At 41.4% G+C, this 17,111-nt stretch overlaps 1 protein-coding gene across 1 annotated transcript; it reads right to left on the bottom strand.

Moving 5' to 3' along the window:
* Positions 1-5,800: 5,800 nt before the first annotated feature.
* On the bottom strand, positions 5,801-10,938 carry LOC310874466 (uncharacterized protein; the record flags this gene model as incomplete). The annotated part of the gene is made up of 5 exons (XM_083787277.1): positions 10,703-10,938; positions 8,341-8,468; positions 6,894-7,190; positions 6,521-6,671; positions 5,801-6,273 (listed from the first exon to the last, which is right to left on the bottom strand). Exons 1-5 carry the CDS (start codon positions 10,860-10,862, stop codon positions 5,801-5,803), a joined length of 1,209 nt encoding a protein of 402 aa, XP_083643403.1. The 5' UTR covers positions 10,863-10,938.
* Positions 10,939-17,111: the final 6,173 nt, after the last annotated feature.

Below are 17,111 nucleotides of genomic sequence, written 5' to 3' on the forward strand. Positions count from 1 at the left end.
GCTGCAAGCTGTTGTTGTTGTTGTTGTTGTTGTTGGTGGTGTAGTTTTGTTTTGACTTCCGCGTCAACGTGTTTTCATTCTGTCTGGAATGGAATGAGTGACTACAGGGGGCGCTACACCGCCCCCTGTTGGAACGGAAGGCTGATCTGTTGGATTGGAGTATAGTAGTATACAGGTAGGCTACCATTTAGAGTCGAAACAAGGTGTTGTAGACATAGACAGTGTGGACTAGTATACACAGTATAATTAATAAGTAGTACATTTACTTGACTACTGCACAAGTACATGCTTTGTGTATCCTTATGCTAGGCTACAGCCTACATGTATTTGTTGTGCTGTCATGATGGTATACTTTGACTGTTTTACATTTGTCTTCAGTCCACAGTATAAATGCAACTACTTTTACTTTATCCCCAGAATAAAGTCCACAGAATTGCATTAGTGTGGACTGGCCTTTAGTTTTAACTGTCTCTGTCAAAACCTTCACTCCATTGCATTTCTAGAAAGGGAAAAAAATACATTATGAATCACATAAAGGACCACTTCACCACTTTTCAACCTATCTTCATATAATAGGTCCTCACTAATAATCATGAAAAAAATGGTGCAACTTTTTTTCTACTCGGTCTGTGTCTCATAGGAGGGCTGTGGGCAGTTCAGAAACAGTCTTCCAGTGACATCATCGATGGGGAATACAAGCTAATAGAAACTGCAGACTTTCTAGTCCTGAAAAGTTGCAATGCGAAAATGGAAGACATCGTTCTCACGATAATGAAAATCGAAATATCTTTGTAAGAAAATCTTGTTTAAAAATAAATCTGCCTATGATGTCACTGGAAGACGGTTTCTAAACTGCCCACAGCCGTCCTATGAGACTGTGGGCCCCGAAAACGCTCTCCTCCGCGTCAGTCAGCCGCGGGGGTGGAGCTTCTTTTCCATCCACCAGCTGTCTAAAAAGCCGGAATGACGTTGGGCGTCAGCTTCGTCTGTCCGTGGCTGTGCGCTAAGGTGTGCCTGAAAAAAACGTGCCATTTTTTCATGATTATTAGTGAGGACCTATTAGGCTACCGGTATATAGGTTGAAAAAAGATTTCAGATCTACAAGCTCACAATTTGTTGTAATGTTTACGTTGAGCTTTTACACCTGCTGTCTCTTGGGGGAAATGTACCATTGGGCTAGGGTGGGCTGAAGCCCGGGGGGCCACAGCTAGGGGGGGCCCCGAAAAATATTAAAGAAAAATAAATATATTAAATATTATTTAAAAAAAATATATATATATAGGCCTATATATAAAATTGTAAAGTATTGAAATCCAATTCAAGTGAAATGTGTGAAACTTTATTTCTATTTACTTTACAGTTTATTTAGATTACACAGGCGAGGCGACAGACAGGTCTCCTCCCCTCCTTTTTTGACTCTTTGGTTTCCTCTCCTCTTGTGTATGACTGCGAGTTCTGTGGAATCTGTGGATAGAGGTGGAGAGTCTGGAGACAGCAGAGCAGGCAGCAGTGCTGCAGCAGTGCAGTCCGTGTTAATGAAACCCCAAGAACCAGATAAGATCGCGTTGCGCCTTGGTGCGTTGATGGGACATTTAGATTTAAAACGCGAACGGATAAAAAACAACAACGAGAGGGGAACTAACGTTAGCGTCGCATTAGCTGGATAGCTAACGTGGTTATAACTACAGCACAACAAGCCTCCAGTCCGGTTCACTTGTGAATGAAACAACACGTGGAAGCTAACATTAATCTCTAGCTGTCTAGTCCCATATGGAACCTCTTTGTAATTATCCAATCTGTTAATACATCTTTCTTCAATCAATCAATCCCTCTGCTATGTAGAGCTATACTGATAATAGTAGCCCATATCTGGCGTAGTAAGGGGCTGCTGACGTTCGATAATCTGAGAAACTAGGAGTTCAAAGACACACCAAAAAAACTCGTTTTAGTGTGTGTGTGTGTGTGTCCCAATAAAGTTTTTACGTTTTCTCATGCCCCCCCATGTAATGCACAATTGAGTATTCATATATATCAGTCGTTCTCAACCTGTGGGTCCCCAGATGACAGTGAAAGTGACAATTTAAGGACTTTTAAGACTTCTATAATACCTCAAAGGCTATAAAAGAAAAATACCATTACTGCATCAAAAGTAATCAGCAAACCATGCATGCTATAAAAACTGGTCAAACATTGGCCAGATTATTAAATAATAAAGAAAGAGGCAACAATTGTGCAAATAGCCGATCTACAAGTTCACAACGAGTTTGTAGATTGGCTATTTTCACAATATTTATCTGTGGAACCATTCTGTTGCTTGTCTGGGTGGGGGGTCCCCAGTTCAAATGATTACTGTGGGGGACCACAGCCTGAAAAGGTTGAGAACCACTGATATGTAGACTAACTGAATATTCCTAAAATTGCTAGCCTACCACCTTGATATAAAGGGCACGTTCGTAAAGACCGCACCGGAGCGCACTGGCCTATTAGTTTGCATTGCACAGTGGGCTCAGTGCGCTATTTCCGAACGCGCCCAAAATAAAAATGTTGTAACTTGCTTATGTAACTATTCATTGATTCACTCGTATACCAAAATCCATTTGGAAAAAAGAAAAAAATCACACCTGTGTGAAGTGATTAACGTTTGGATAGTTGGTGTCAAGGTGATGTATGATTGCTCAGTACTTTGCTGATGTCTGCTCAGGAGGTTTGAGTGTTTGCTCAGACCGAATTTTTTTAGAGGGAACATTGGGCCTGGGTACCCCAAAATGAAAACAAAATAGCCCAAAAAATGTTCGATATGCGGGGCTACGCTGCGCACCCCAAGGGGGATCTCAAATTTGGTCCAGCCCGGGGGGACTCAGCAGGGTTAATCCGGCTCTGGAAATGTCTACATTTAATACAGCAGTGAGCCTGGTATTTTACTTCAAAAAGAAATATAGGGTCGGCCATGGTCCACACACTGGAATAAGCTCCAAAGCTTAACATTTATTTAAGGTTCCTAAATAACATCATAGTGGACACTGCAATGTGACAAATAGTCCTACGACTTTGACGTTTCGAACCTCACGGCTATTCATCAAACGGAACCTAAAATAAATGTTAAGCTTTCCAGTGCGGACCTTTTCTTTTTTATTATTTTATTTACCTCAGCCCTGACGTTTAGTTTGTGGGTGTGCGTGCTCTATTGTATTGTTCTGGTATTTTACTTCGTCATGTGATCTAGCCAAGAAATATTAAGGATGTTTTTTCAAATTGGGTTCAATTTAATGTCATCAAATGTTTTTTTTCGATTGCTCACCCCATTATTACATTCATGGATTCAAGTCCATGAACTGTAGGATGTGAGGGAAATCGGGCAATACATTTATTTTACTCGGTTCCCCAGATAATTATAACAGTGCTTTGACCTTAATGCAGTACCACTTGTCAACCAGTAGGTGTCCTCCCAGATCATAGCATAGATAGAATATACTGTAAACGTCTCAGTAGAAGAGCAGGCAGACTGCTAAACATGACTAAAATGCATTAAAGAAAAAGCTCACAACGTCCCGTTGTGAGTTTGTAGATTTATATAGTGTGGCAAATGTATGTTTGTAATAATAATCCAAATCTACAAAGTAGTAGTAGTAACTAAAGTTTTCAAATAATTGCAGTGTATTCAAAAGTATACAATTTTTGTCTCTTAGTTGTAGTGGAGTAGGCTATAAGTAAAACTTATGGAAATTGGAAATAACATTGTAACCACTAAGCATGTTGGTTAATGCATTAACATACTCTCTCAGTCTCTCAGACTACCATAGCCTACAGATTAGTCCTGCATAACCCTATGCACACAAAATCAAGTGGAAACTGAGCTACATCAGTCCACTTTACCAAGACAAGACATCAGAGACACCCACAGAGATTTTGAAAACATGACAAACAACTCCCACATCTGCTGGGCAAAGTACAACAATGTGCAAAAACAGCAGCAAGATGTGTGAGCTGCCGATACGATATCAAATGGAACACAACCACCCTACTAATCATTAATCTAATGACTAATGATTGTGTGTATTTCTGAATCTGTATCGATTGATCTTGGTACTCTCCCTCTCTAGGTTGTCCTCAGACAAAATTGATTCATGGAGATTCTGACTTTCAATTGTACAAACATTTTGTTTTAATTGTAGGCTATTGTTCCACTTTTTGCTTTGGCAATGTAAATGTGTTTTCTCAAGCCCTTTGAATTGAATTGAATAATGGGTATAAACTGAAAATGTATATACAGTATGTTGCTGTTTTAACCATAACCGGCATGTAACTGGCAGACAGCTAGATTTAAAAAATAATTGATCACTCCTAGACTGGCCAATATTTTTTTCAAATGTAGCAAATGATTAGGGTGATTCTACAAGGTGGAATGAAGATCAAACAGAGTATATACCTGCATCAGACCAGTTACCAACAGCACGTCACTTTGTGCCAGGCTACAAGCTTGTACATCTGCTATTTTAGATAGCCCACCCCTGGCACTAAACACTTTCAGCTGCATGCCAAGCACCCCCAAATAAATGAATTTGGGGGTTCTTGGCATGAAAAACATTTGTGAACTTCTGATTTAGTAGGCAAGAAAAAATAATTGGATCAATGGTCTATGCATAGATTTTTAAAAGTCTAAAACTCAGGCAACAATAAGTCCATCTAGGCAAAGAAAGGTCTTTAGTCCCCTTTTAAAAGCATCAACAGACTGTGGTGCTCTCAGGTGGTGAGACAGGGCATTCCACATCCGAGGAGTAGCTGAACAGAAAGCCATTTGCTATTTGAACCTCTCCCACACATATGTTAATGGGGGGGTTTCATGACAGGGTTTCTGCAGGTTTAGGCAAGTTGGGTTTAACCCATTCTGAACGGGCACCCATTTTGGTATTAGCATCATGTTATGCTTTAGCTATTGAAAAATAGCAGATCTACAAGCTCATAGCGCGCCACCGAGTGGCGCGCTACGAGCTTGTAGGTCTGCTATTTTTTTTTTTATCGAAGAACGACTGACATTTTTAGAATCTGATCTCAGGTCAGAATGGGTTCGTCAGACCAGCGTGTGTCCAGTGGAAACCTCGTATGAATCTGATCTCAGGTCAGAATGGGTTAAGACTTTTTGAGAACGGGAACTGGAAGAGCAAATAGAGGGACGCATTAAGCATGAATTTAAGACTGTTCATGTATTTTTGAAGCCATAACTTACATAAAGCTCTTCAGAAACCATGCATGAAACTAGCATTGACACAGCATTGTCACTGGTCATCCTTCTTTTTTTTTTTATCCCACGATTTTGTAACCCAGTTTTCTTTTCACCCAGTGCCAATTATCTAATGTAATCCTGGGCGCTACACTTCCTCTGCCAACCTGGGGGGGGGGCGGACTGACCTCATGCCTCCTTCTATGCATGAGGAGTCCAAGCTGCTTCTTTTCACCTGACAGAGGGGAATTTCCCCGGCCGGACGTAGCGCGTGGAAGGGACACGTTATTCCGACCAGTTCCTTTCCCCTCCATCAGGCGCCCCGGCTGGCCAGGGGGAGGTAGAGACCAGGATTACTGCATGTTTTTGTGAGGGTATCTACCCTAGGGGACACGGGGAGAACATGCAAACTCCACACAGAAAGGCCCTTTCGCCAACCCCCGCCTCGGGTATGGGCACTGATGACGCGGAGGAGGGAACACGCTGCCAGTGCCCACAGCGTCCCCAGCGGGAATCGAACCCAGGACCTTCTAGCTGTGAGGCGACAGCACTACCAACTGTGCCACCGTGCCCCCTCCACTGTCACTGGTCATCCTTGGTGTAATAAGGTAGAACTCTGTCCCCGTGCTGTGCTGCTTGGTGACACGAGTGTTTATAGAAACACGACAGCTGTCTGAACCTCTTGCCACACATGCAGCACTTGTAGGGCGTCTCTCCGGTGTGCGTGCGCATGTGGACCTTCAGGTTCCCCTTCTCTATGAAGCCTTTACCGCAGTAAGCGCAACTGTGGGGCTTCTCTCCGGTGTGGCTCTTGACATGGCGGGCCAGCGTGGCGCGCAGCCGGAAGGTCTTCCCGCAGAAGGTGCAGCCGTGAGGCCTCTCTCCAGTGTGGATCTTCATGTGCTGCTTCAGGTTCCCACCGAGTGTGAACGTCTGATTGCAGACGTTGCAGCGGAAGGTGCGCCCGTCGCCGCAGTGCGCGCCCATGTGCTTCACCAGCGCCTCGCGGTTCGAGAAGCCTTTGCCGCACACTGAGCAGTCCAGCGCCTTCTGACCTGTGTGTAGAGGGTGTGAAAGTTAATCAAACTAATTGATTTGAATACAAAAATAATCGATAATTGATTTGAATTATAAAAAGTGATTTTTTTTTTAGATTTTCCGGAGAAATTTAGCTTTTCTCTACCTACTCAGGGACATCTGGCTCGATGTTTTGAGGGTCAAAAGGGGCACATATGAGAAAACTTGGCTAGGCTGCAATTTGGGCTAGATCCGGGCCTGATAAGCAGACATGGCAACACTGACCTGTGTGTGTCCTGACGTGCCTCTCCAGGTCCATGATGTCCTCAAAGTGTTTTCCACAGAAGTCACACGTCCTGTGTGCCTGGAGGTGAACATCTAAGCTCTCTGTGAGGTCCAGATGTTTCCCACACACACCACACTCACTAGAATGAACCTGAGTTGTGAAAACATATACTGCATTCTTCAAATACGTAGATACTGAATATCTGAATTGATTTCTTTCCCACAGTATTAATACTATGACTATGATTATCTCTTAAAGCGGTACTATGTTACTTTTTTTAATTCATAAAATGTAATTTTGTATGTTGATACAATATAACGTATACAATTGGGGCGATTGTATTTTGTCTCATTTAGATCGTGCCATCCCTACCTGAACATGTCTCATAAATGTGCGTTTCTTCAGGAACGACTCTCCGCAAACTCTGCAACGAGTCGAAGGCGAAACGAGACCCAACGTCTCCGCTTGTTCTTCCTGCCCCGAGCGCGCAGGGCTCTCTGACGCCACACCGACAGGCGCGGCTTGTGTTTTCGCCTTTCTTCTTTTCCTCGGTCCGCAGGGTGGGTTGTCGTCCGCGTTTCGGGAGTAATCCTCGCTGTCCTCTGTGTCTTCAGAAGGTTGTGGAGATACCAGACGGATGTCTGAGGATGGTTGAGATGTTCCACACATCTGGGGTTGGGAACGATCATGACAGTTTTGTTTGACACTTAATTATAGTTAATGAAGATTTTTTTGTTTTGGCATCAAACATCATTAAAAGTAATATTATATTACTTATTACTTGGAATCAAGAGTAATATATTATATTACAAAAAAGGGATCCTACAGCAACACAATCTGTTTAGTAAGCTTCTTTTAAAACTGAATCCAATTGTTTTGAATAATAAGAGTGTCACCAATCTGCCAAAAAGGCTATAAAATAAAGCAGCAGTTGACCTTTTAACCCATTCTGACCTGAGATCACATTCATACGAGGTTTTCCACTGGGACACACACTGGTCTGATTAAATGAAATGTTTTCAAACGGTACCCAACAAATCCTGAGTAATATGTACTTTTTTTATTTTTACAAAGTAATATGGTATAATATTACTGTTTTGCCAGAGTAATATCATGGCTTACACTACTCGTCGTTACAAGTAACTTGTTACAGCCTAACACTGCCAGGGACCCCCAGAAGCAAAGACTTTAGTAAAACAAATGTTCACATTAAATATATACATTCATTTGCATTGTCAAAAATAGCAGATCTACAAGCTCATAGCACAGAACGTACCCCGTCCCTGTGCGTGCTCCAATATATATATGAATGAAAACACATATTTAAAAATACAGTCTAATACAGTAACAGTGCACACAGGGTTCTGTATGTCGAGTCAAGATCCGTGGCTACAGGGTCAGAGAAGTACAGGCTTTGCGCACAGATGTCCAGTGAGTATTATGGGGGTAGAGACAAAGACTATAATACAATTAGAAAATGAAAGCAAGTCACTCGATTAAATACATCTATGACAGTCCTAATCGAAGGCTAAGGCTTTGTAATATAAAAATGCACAGGACAAACAAGTGACTGTGAATGTAAGTATGAAAGTACCAACAATCATAATATCATGATAATTAGCCCTTCACTAAATCCCACCACAAAAAGCGATTGTCCAATGCCAATCCAAATAGTTTAGCAACGGTTGCTATGCTGGTCAAGCTTTCTTCGCTGCTAACGTGCCTACTGGACAAGGATGGGTTGGGGAGGGACTTAGTGAAGGGCTAATTGAAGTCGATTATACAAATGCCTTCTAAATCACTTCATGCCAACACACACCTGTACATCTGCATCACATTCTAGCTTGATCTCTCTGTGATCCGTTATCTGTGGCTGATCTTCATCACACTGAGGCTGATGGGGATCATCATCATCCTCATCATCACATAGTTTGTTTATCCAGGCAGCTAATTGGACAAGAACAACATGTATATCAGTACTGTCACGTGTCAAACTAAATGTAACTCCTACATTGCTTGTCAGGGTGGGGGGAGGGTGCCCCTCGGGGAACACTGGAACAGGTCTCCGCCAGGATAACAGCATTTGTGATGTTTGGACAAAATGTGTAGGAATATTAGAACACGTGTCTATCCATGTTTTCCCTGGGGCTCCTTGTGAGTGTGCTTTGCTTCCTTCAGGCCGTGTTGCCATGTCTGCTTATTATAAGCAACCTTTGACTTGTTTTTTCTATAAAGTCACTTGTAAATACATTATTGGTAGTTGCTGGTTGATGTTTTTTTGGGCTTTATTCTAAAGTGCATAGTAGTTGCTTATTTGGGCTTGCTTCCACATTTCTTCACATCAAGGAACCCCAGATTAATAGGCTATGTAATTGTCCACAGACATCCATCAGAACATTTTGTGCCTTTATGTTTAAAAAATATTTAAAATATTTTGATGTATTCTCAATGTGTTTTTAAATAACGGATGAACAACCTCACAATGTGTCGCTGTGAGCTTGTAGATCAGCTATTAATTTGTGCTTGTTTTCATATACCTGGCCACTTGTTTCTCTTGCAAAACTGGCAACACAGCGAGAAAAAGAGGAACTTATGCACACACAAACGCAATGCACTATGGGCTGTAAAAAAAAAGGCGAATAGAGATAGTGTATACCAATTTGCGTGATATATGGATAAAATCTGTGCGAGTAATATAATGGTGGCGCTATAACAGGCAGATGCGAAAAATGTAGGTTGAAGGTTTTTCTTTGGCCTCTAGGGAGTGCAAAGTAATTCCTGTTTTTAGGTAAAAACAGGAATTAGCCTGTTATAGCACCACCATGAGGCTAATTTGAAAATGTTTATGTGACATTTCTTTCTCTGCCTACTTGGAATGTGTGTGCATAATTACATCGCACGCTGTGTTAAGATTTGAGACATTTTGTTCCAAACAGACCAATCCTGCAAACTTTGGAAGGCAATGTTAACCAATGGGGATGGAATATGGGGAAGCGGACAGATCCGTGTTGATCACATGACTATAGAGATTTTGTATACTGATGTGCGGATAAAATGTGTAGGTGTAATCTACAGAAATGTTTTTTGCAAAAGTCGGCCTCATGGTGGCGCTATAACAGGCCGTTGTGGAAGAATTGGGTCAGAGCAGAGGTTTGTTTGTTATTTATTTGCACTTTCCTTGACTCTTTGATTGATTGATTGAAATATTAATATTAATAACAGTTTGCAGAATTACACTACATTTCAAGCACAACTCAATACAAGTGTGAGTGGACAACCCAATGAAGCATTACACTTGTTTACAAGAGGGTCCACCATGTTCAATTCATCAAAACATTTAGAGACGTACAAATATACACTTCTATATAGGCAAAGAACAGAACAGGAATTCATCATAGAGGAGGTAAAAAGGGAAAACAAACAGAAACAGTGATTTTACGGGGGCCAGTTTCAAATTGCAGCCGTCCGTAGGTGCCCTTAGAGAGCGGTTTTGAAGGAGTCAAGGGATTTGCATGTCTTAATGACTGTAGGTAGGGCATTCCACATTTTGGTGGCATAGGAGCGAAAATAATTTAGTCCCTTGTTTGTGCCGAATCTGGGTCGCACATGGTTTGTTGCCTCTGGTGTTGTGGGTGTGGATTAATTAACACTGATTAATATTGTGGTTTTTATTTTATAAACAAGAGCTCAATAAAAAACTACATTGGATCCACCCACAACCAGTCATTTTCAAGTGTGCAATGTATACTTAGTTATGTTATTCTCCTTTTATTCTAACCGTGTATATGATTTCCTCTTTTTTCATGCATATAGAACAGAATGAAAATGGATGACCCTGATGTAAACAAGTATTAATGCTTTTTCTTGTTTTATCATTTAGCAGATTTTGTATTGACCTCTCCTGTAGGCTACTTTACTTTCCTTGAACTGTGTATCCATTCATTCAACTGTGCCTTTTAAAGTGCGTGCGACCTCTAGCGGCAAAGATTGATATCGCAGGTTCAATGTAAACAATTAACGGAGGACTGAAGCTCATGCAATTCATAAATCCCCCGTAGTACGACTAAGGACGCGGTGCTGTAAATCATCTAAAAGCTAAAACAACGCGTCGCTGTTGAGTTTACAGACCAGTCCCCTACATTGTGTAGCATTCGTGTTAACTTGTGCCATCGTTTACTGACCTGATAAAGGACTTATTGGCATCTCAGTGTGTTTGTGTCGCAGCTCGTGGATCTCTTGCTGGTACTGGGCTATGGTTCTACCGAACAGCGCTAAGATCTCCTCTGCTGCCGCGCACAGACGCTCATTGACGAGCACTCTTAACGTCTCTACCTCCTCCATGTCTGTTGTCTCGTCTGATGATGGCTCAGTATTACAGTAAAGAGTCTGTTTTTGGAACCACAACACAGCGTGCAAACAAACACTTCCTCTAAAGTCACACGGAAACTGGCGACCCGTCGAATTCTGTGTCTTCTTTGTTGTTGGAGGAGTGTTCTCCGACTTCACAGATGTAAACCGCCACCAACTGGACTGGAGTGTATCAACAAACATTTATTTATTTATTTACACAATATCACCACTACAATTACAAATGACAGCCAGGACAAAATGCAGTTACCATAGGCCTACTAGAAAATTAAGATAAATAAAGAAAAGCAAAAAAATATATAGCTGCAAGCAGCGATAAGGCGGGACCAAGAAAGAAGACAATACGCAATAAGAACAATATGCACAATATCCATCTCTGCTTGACATATTAATTCATTCATTGTTGATCAATAATAAATGTCTATTTAGTCTAGTCTATTTTAGTATTTAAGCAGAATTGTATTATTAATTTGATCATGTTTCTGACAGTTTCTCTTATTTTTTATTAAATATATAGCCTATCTTCCATTCCGTCTTCCTTTGAGAACAGTGAGACACTATTGTTTGTTGTCAACAACATAATTTGCAGTGGCTGAAAAGTACCTGCAATTTGTACTTAAAAGTATCAATACTGCAATTTAGAACTACTCACAAGTAAAAGTCCAGAATTCAAAATGTACTTTAGTAAAAGTGCAAAAGGATTGGCATAAAAAAATACTAAAGTACTGAGAGTAAAAGTACTCATTATGCAAAATGTCCCATTTAAGGTTTTAAAATGTAGAAAGATCTTTTGAAAATAGCAGATCTACAAGCTCACAATGCGTTGTATTGCGACGCATTGTGAGCTTGTTGATCAGCTATTTTCAAATGGCCAAAATCTAGGCCTATATAGTAGCCTGCCTATTGAAGTGGTTACTATGTTTTGTAATAATTGAAATCTACAAAGTAACATAGTACAACGTTTTCAAATAATTGTAGTGGATCGAGTAAAAGTATCGAGTTTAGAGTCAATATTTGACTCTACTTGAGTATTTACAATACCTTTACTTTAAACTACAAATACCTAAAAATATTATTTAAGTACAGTAGCCTACTTGAGTACATGTAGGCCTACCTAGTTACTTTCCACCACTGATGATGGAAACACCATGGTGTAAGAAGTGGTGTTGCACATGCTCAGTTGCTCCTCTAGGCCGCACACAGAAGCCTGTGAACATAGACATTCCGTGCATAGATGTGCCACACAATGGTATGGTAGGCCTCAGGTCTACCATTCTGAAATGTAATTTAATAATATTTGAAGGACTGCTGGACAGCTGAAGCCCAACACACACCGGGTGCGCAGCTACGCGGCAACGCCTGGAAAATAGAACAGTGGCGTATCGGAGCGTCAGGCGAGGCGTGAACGCGCGCCGGACGGAGCCGGTGTGGGATAGGTTCATTGAAAATAACGGAGGCGGCTGTTTTGACGCGCGGCGTGTGATGGGCTTGACAGTAGGCTCTATTAAAAAACTATGTGTGTGTGTGTGTGTATATAATATATATCGTTTTTTTAAGAGTAAAGACAGCCTACTGTCAGCTGTCCAGCAGTCCAAATATTATTAAATTAAATGTCAGAATGGTAGACCTGAGGCCTACCATAACCAGGCCTCAGGCCTGAGGCCTACCATTGCGTGGCACATCTAGAATATTTGCACTTGTAGATAGAATCCCTCATCAGACGTGGACACAGCAGGTATGATCATCTGTCCATTGGTTTTAGTTTGGACCAGTTGTTCATTTCTATAAAACTCCACGTTAGACAGTGACAAGTCTGTTGTGTGTTTTCACTGAAGAGTGACAGAATGTCCCTCGGCCAGAGGGTGGACAGGACAGGACTCACCAGGATGACAGAACCATCTGTAAAAACAAGTTCAAAACAGTCCACGTATTAGCATGCCATTCACACTGAACTACTCATTTAAACAGCATGTTTTAATGAGTTAATGGAATGCTGCCGTATTGGTATAGGTAGTGAATGAAGGAACTGGACTCACCATGTACTGTGATGTTGACAGCATTGCTCTACTCTTTCAGACCAGACAAACACCAGAACACTTCACTGCCGCTTTCACTGTGGCCGACATCACATCTAGTAAATCTGGTCATTGACACTTTCGGTGAACACTGTTCAACCCAGCGTCCTCTCTGATGGAATGTCATCACTCTCCACACAGTAGGGTTTCCCTCACAAATCAGTGAAACTCACACAGAGAACTCACTGTGAGAGAAGCTGAAGAATGACGATCTAAAACACAACACAGGGTCAGAGGTCAAACAAAGAGCTCCGTTACAATGACACAGTGGTGGACAAAGTACTGAATCTATTAGGCTACTTGATTACAAGTGCAATATCTGAGAATGTATTACTTGATTTATTACTTTGTACTTTGTACCGACCACTTTATTGAGTCATATACTGAGATACGGTTTATTTTCTATAAAAGAAAAGGCGCTTGTCGTTGTGGTGCTTTTGTTTCTACAGACAGTACAGTACATGCATTCTTTGTGCAGATTCTCATCTGAAACATTGTGATCTGCATTATGGATACCATCCTGAATTTCTTCGTGGCACAGAAGGCGGTCATCGGGTACTGTCTTTTGGCTCTGATAACCATCGGTGGTGAGCATATCTTCTCCGTGGTGTCCTTTGATTGTCCATGCAGCAAAGACAACTTTAAGTATGGGATGACTTTCCTACTAGCCCCGGCAGCGGTGCTTCTGATTCTGGGCCTTTTCTTCAGCACCAGGCTGTGGTGGATCTACACGGAGAGTTGCACTTGCTGTTACAGCGGCAGGAGGGTACAATGCAAATGGCAAAAGGAAGACGGCAAAATCTTTGTTCGTGCCTGCATAGTGCCTGTAATTTGGCTGTGTGCGTGTCTGCTAAACGGCAGCTTTTATCAGTGTGCTGCCAGCGGTATGAAAGGGTATTGTCTGAACGAGACAGAAGATTGTCTTCAGGAGTTGGTGAAACTGCCCTGCGACAAATCCAACGGCAAGGAGCAGCTTCTAAGGTTTAAGGCAGACGCACAGGTTAAAGCACTACTCTTTTTAAATGAAATGTGGGCAGGACATTTTGTGTAGCACAAGGACACAGGTGCAGGATTGAGTTAAAATATCGGATTAACCTCACCAGCGTAACATTTGCTTTATGTTCAATAAAGCTTCAATGCTATATATGTAAGTGTCTGCTCTCTGTTCATCCACAGATCATAGCCTGGTTTCTCATTATTGGAGCTGCCATTGCTGGTTTCCTTGTCAGTTGCTGCATAAACTCCTGCTCTCAGGAGAACTATGCTCAGCGCATGTACAAGAAACACTATGCACGGAAACTGAAGAAGCGCGTTGATGCCTTTGCCATGGACTACGCCAGCAAGTTGGCCGAGCGACAAATCCAGATGGTCTTTAATGACAAAAGCCCCGATCCCCTCCGTGTCGCCATCGATTGGGAGCACATCCCCTCTTACAACAGTCTGCTTGAATTGAATACAGACCTGGTAAAAGGAAATAAAAAAGAAGGTCAAGACAATGATGCGTATACACACCCGAAATACCAAGGCAGTGAGTTTATTGAGAAATTTGAGACTGTAATGAATGCCACGGACATCTGAAAAATTAATAAATTATTGACTCAGTTAGTTTCACTTTCAGCTCAGTTAATTTTAAACTTATTACCAAGACATGTGGCCATGAATTGTGGAACTGCAGGTAAACACTGTACGGTTTGTGTCAGGCACCATGCACTGTTATACTTTAGTGTAATGTTTGGGGGGGAAAATAAAATAAAATACACAACCACCTTGAGTTAGAAAGTTTGAATCCACATAAACTTGCTTGTCCATAAAACGTGGAGCAACACAATGAATCAATATGCCACCATGCAGACATCAAACGGTGACTGTTTTATATCCTCATTCACAACCATCATAAAAGAGCAATTTACAACCCTGATAAATAGGCCTATATGTTATACTTGCACACTTTATGATTCTACTGTCTGTGTCTGTATATGTTTGACTTGCCCTTTTAGCTCAGTTATTGGTAAGGACTTTATAACCACTAGGCCTACTTAAGTGTAGCCTAGTTTAAAATGAAATAAAAAGGTAAATACATTAAAGGTGTTGTTGTCCTGCACTTGGGTGTCTATAAGCAGTCAATCTTTCTCCATTTTGACATTTTGAAGTGGATTATATTTGCCAATGAAGCTCTCAGAAGGTTCTCCTTCCATGACTTTTCCTGAATATTCGATTTAATAATGCTTTGTTCTCAAATGGGGGTTGTTTCTGTTTGCACAACACTTCATAACCCGAGCACACAACCCTATATTCACAGCCTATGAAGTATAGCTGTGTCAGGGGGCAGGTAATTTGCCAGGTGATTTTGTGGAGCTTTTTTGTGAGTTTCTTGTGCCATTTTGTGTTTTTGTGTTAACGTGCCGTGATGTGACGTGAGCTTGTAGATCGTCTATTTTCAAATAGCCACACTGACTGTATAACCATCGGCTATCATTAGCATTAGTGCACACTGTTTACCTGTCGCCAGAAACATTTACATGTCGGGAGCGATGCGAGACAAAGTCACAAATGACATCCGAACTTTGGATGGATGACGATCACCAAGAACAGCACTTGTAGTTTCCAAGTTATGGAGCTTTGAAAATCCTGCTTTGAACCGAGGTAAAAGGAGAGCAGTTGTAAGATCCCATAGCTGGTGGTGACAGAGGCGTTGCATAGCAACCGGACCATTCTCCCTGTGGTGGTGTGGAACGCGTGTGTCAAATTTGAAGTCGGTATGGCGAGCGGTTTTCGAGTTACGTGGATTACAGACATACGTACGTACACACGTACAGAGACGTGGTGCATTTATAGTAGGATATCATTGGCATCATGATCTATCTATAAAAATGTGATATATCCTGACTTACATTTGATCACAGTCAATCTAACAGCATCACTCCATCCTGTTGAAGACTGCGGGTCACTTTTGGGACGACCCTGACACCTGTAGTCTCCACTGTGAGGCACAGTGACTCAGTTGATCCTGAATTCAGATTGGTTTACTGGTATGTCTGAAGATGAGCTGGTTGTGTTCCATTCATAAATCCAGTCAGTGTCTCCTCTCTCTATCTCACACTTCAGAGTGATGGTTTCTTCACTGAATAATAGAGACCAACTGGGCTGCAGGATCACAACAGACCTTCCCAGTCCCACTGTTTACATGAAGAAATACATAATACGTCCCGCCAATTTTGATGCGTATGGATTATGGACCGTCCCAGCAAATGACGTAATGACTAATTGTGCCTGATACGGCAGTGGTGCCAGATTACATACATGTAGCCTATACATAGGAGCATTACCTTTAATCCTCCCAACACTAAAACATATCCTCATTACGTCATTTGCTGGGACGGTGCATACGCATCAAAATTGGCGGGACGGCTGGGACGGTGCATACGGCGCAAAGTATAACCACAGTATACCGCTAATCAACTTACAAATTACATATACATAGTATATGTATAACTAGCTCTCAATGATGATGTAATAAAGATGTGGATTAAAGGACCCAATGCCAGAGTGTAATTGGTTTTCGATGGTGACGTAATGACGATATGTTTTAGTGTTGGGAGGATTAAAGGTAATGCTCCTGTGTATACATGTATGTAATATGGCACCACTGCCGTATCAGGCACAAGTAGTCATTACTGAGATTTGACAGTTTGTAGCGGTCGAAAGTACTTGCGCGCTCTGCTTGCGCAAAATGGCCTACTAGTGTGCAAGTATGCACTCGACAGAGTGCAGTTCTAGTTTTTACTATTATTAGTTTAGTCTTATATTTTTATTATAAAAACAAGTTTAGAAACAGTAAAAATTTAAGATCTGCAAGCGAAGCATTGTGAGCTTGTAGATCTGCATTTATTTACTATTTGAAGATGTTTAACAACAAAGGACATTTTTGGTATCTTTCTAAACACACAATAGCCTATAGTTTCAGTTATAATTTTTTGTAATGCCTAATTTGTGTTTTTATTTCACCACTAAAATGTATTGTAGGCCTAATTCTTTATTTTTTATTTTTATATATTTATATTTTTTGTCCCACGATTTTGTAACCCATTTTTCACCCCTGTGTCAATCATCCTGTGATGTGATCCTGGGCTCTACACACCCTCCACCA

The sequence above is a fragment of the Protomyctophum parallelum genome (assembly GCF_964188405.1).
Source record: "Protomyctophum parallelum genome assembly, chromosome: 1".
In the NCBI taxonomy this organism is placed as follows: Eukaryota; Metazoa; Chordata; class Actinopteri; order Myctophiformes; family Myctophidae; genus Protomyctophum; species Protomyctophum parallelum.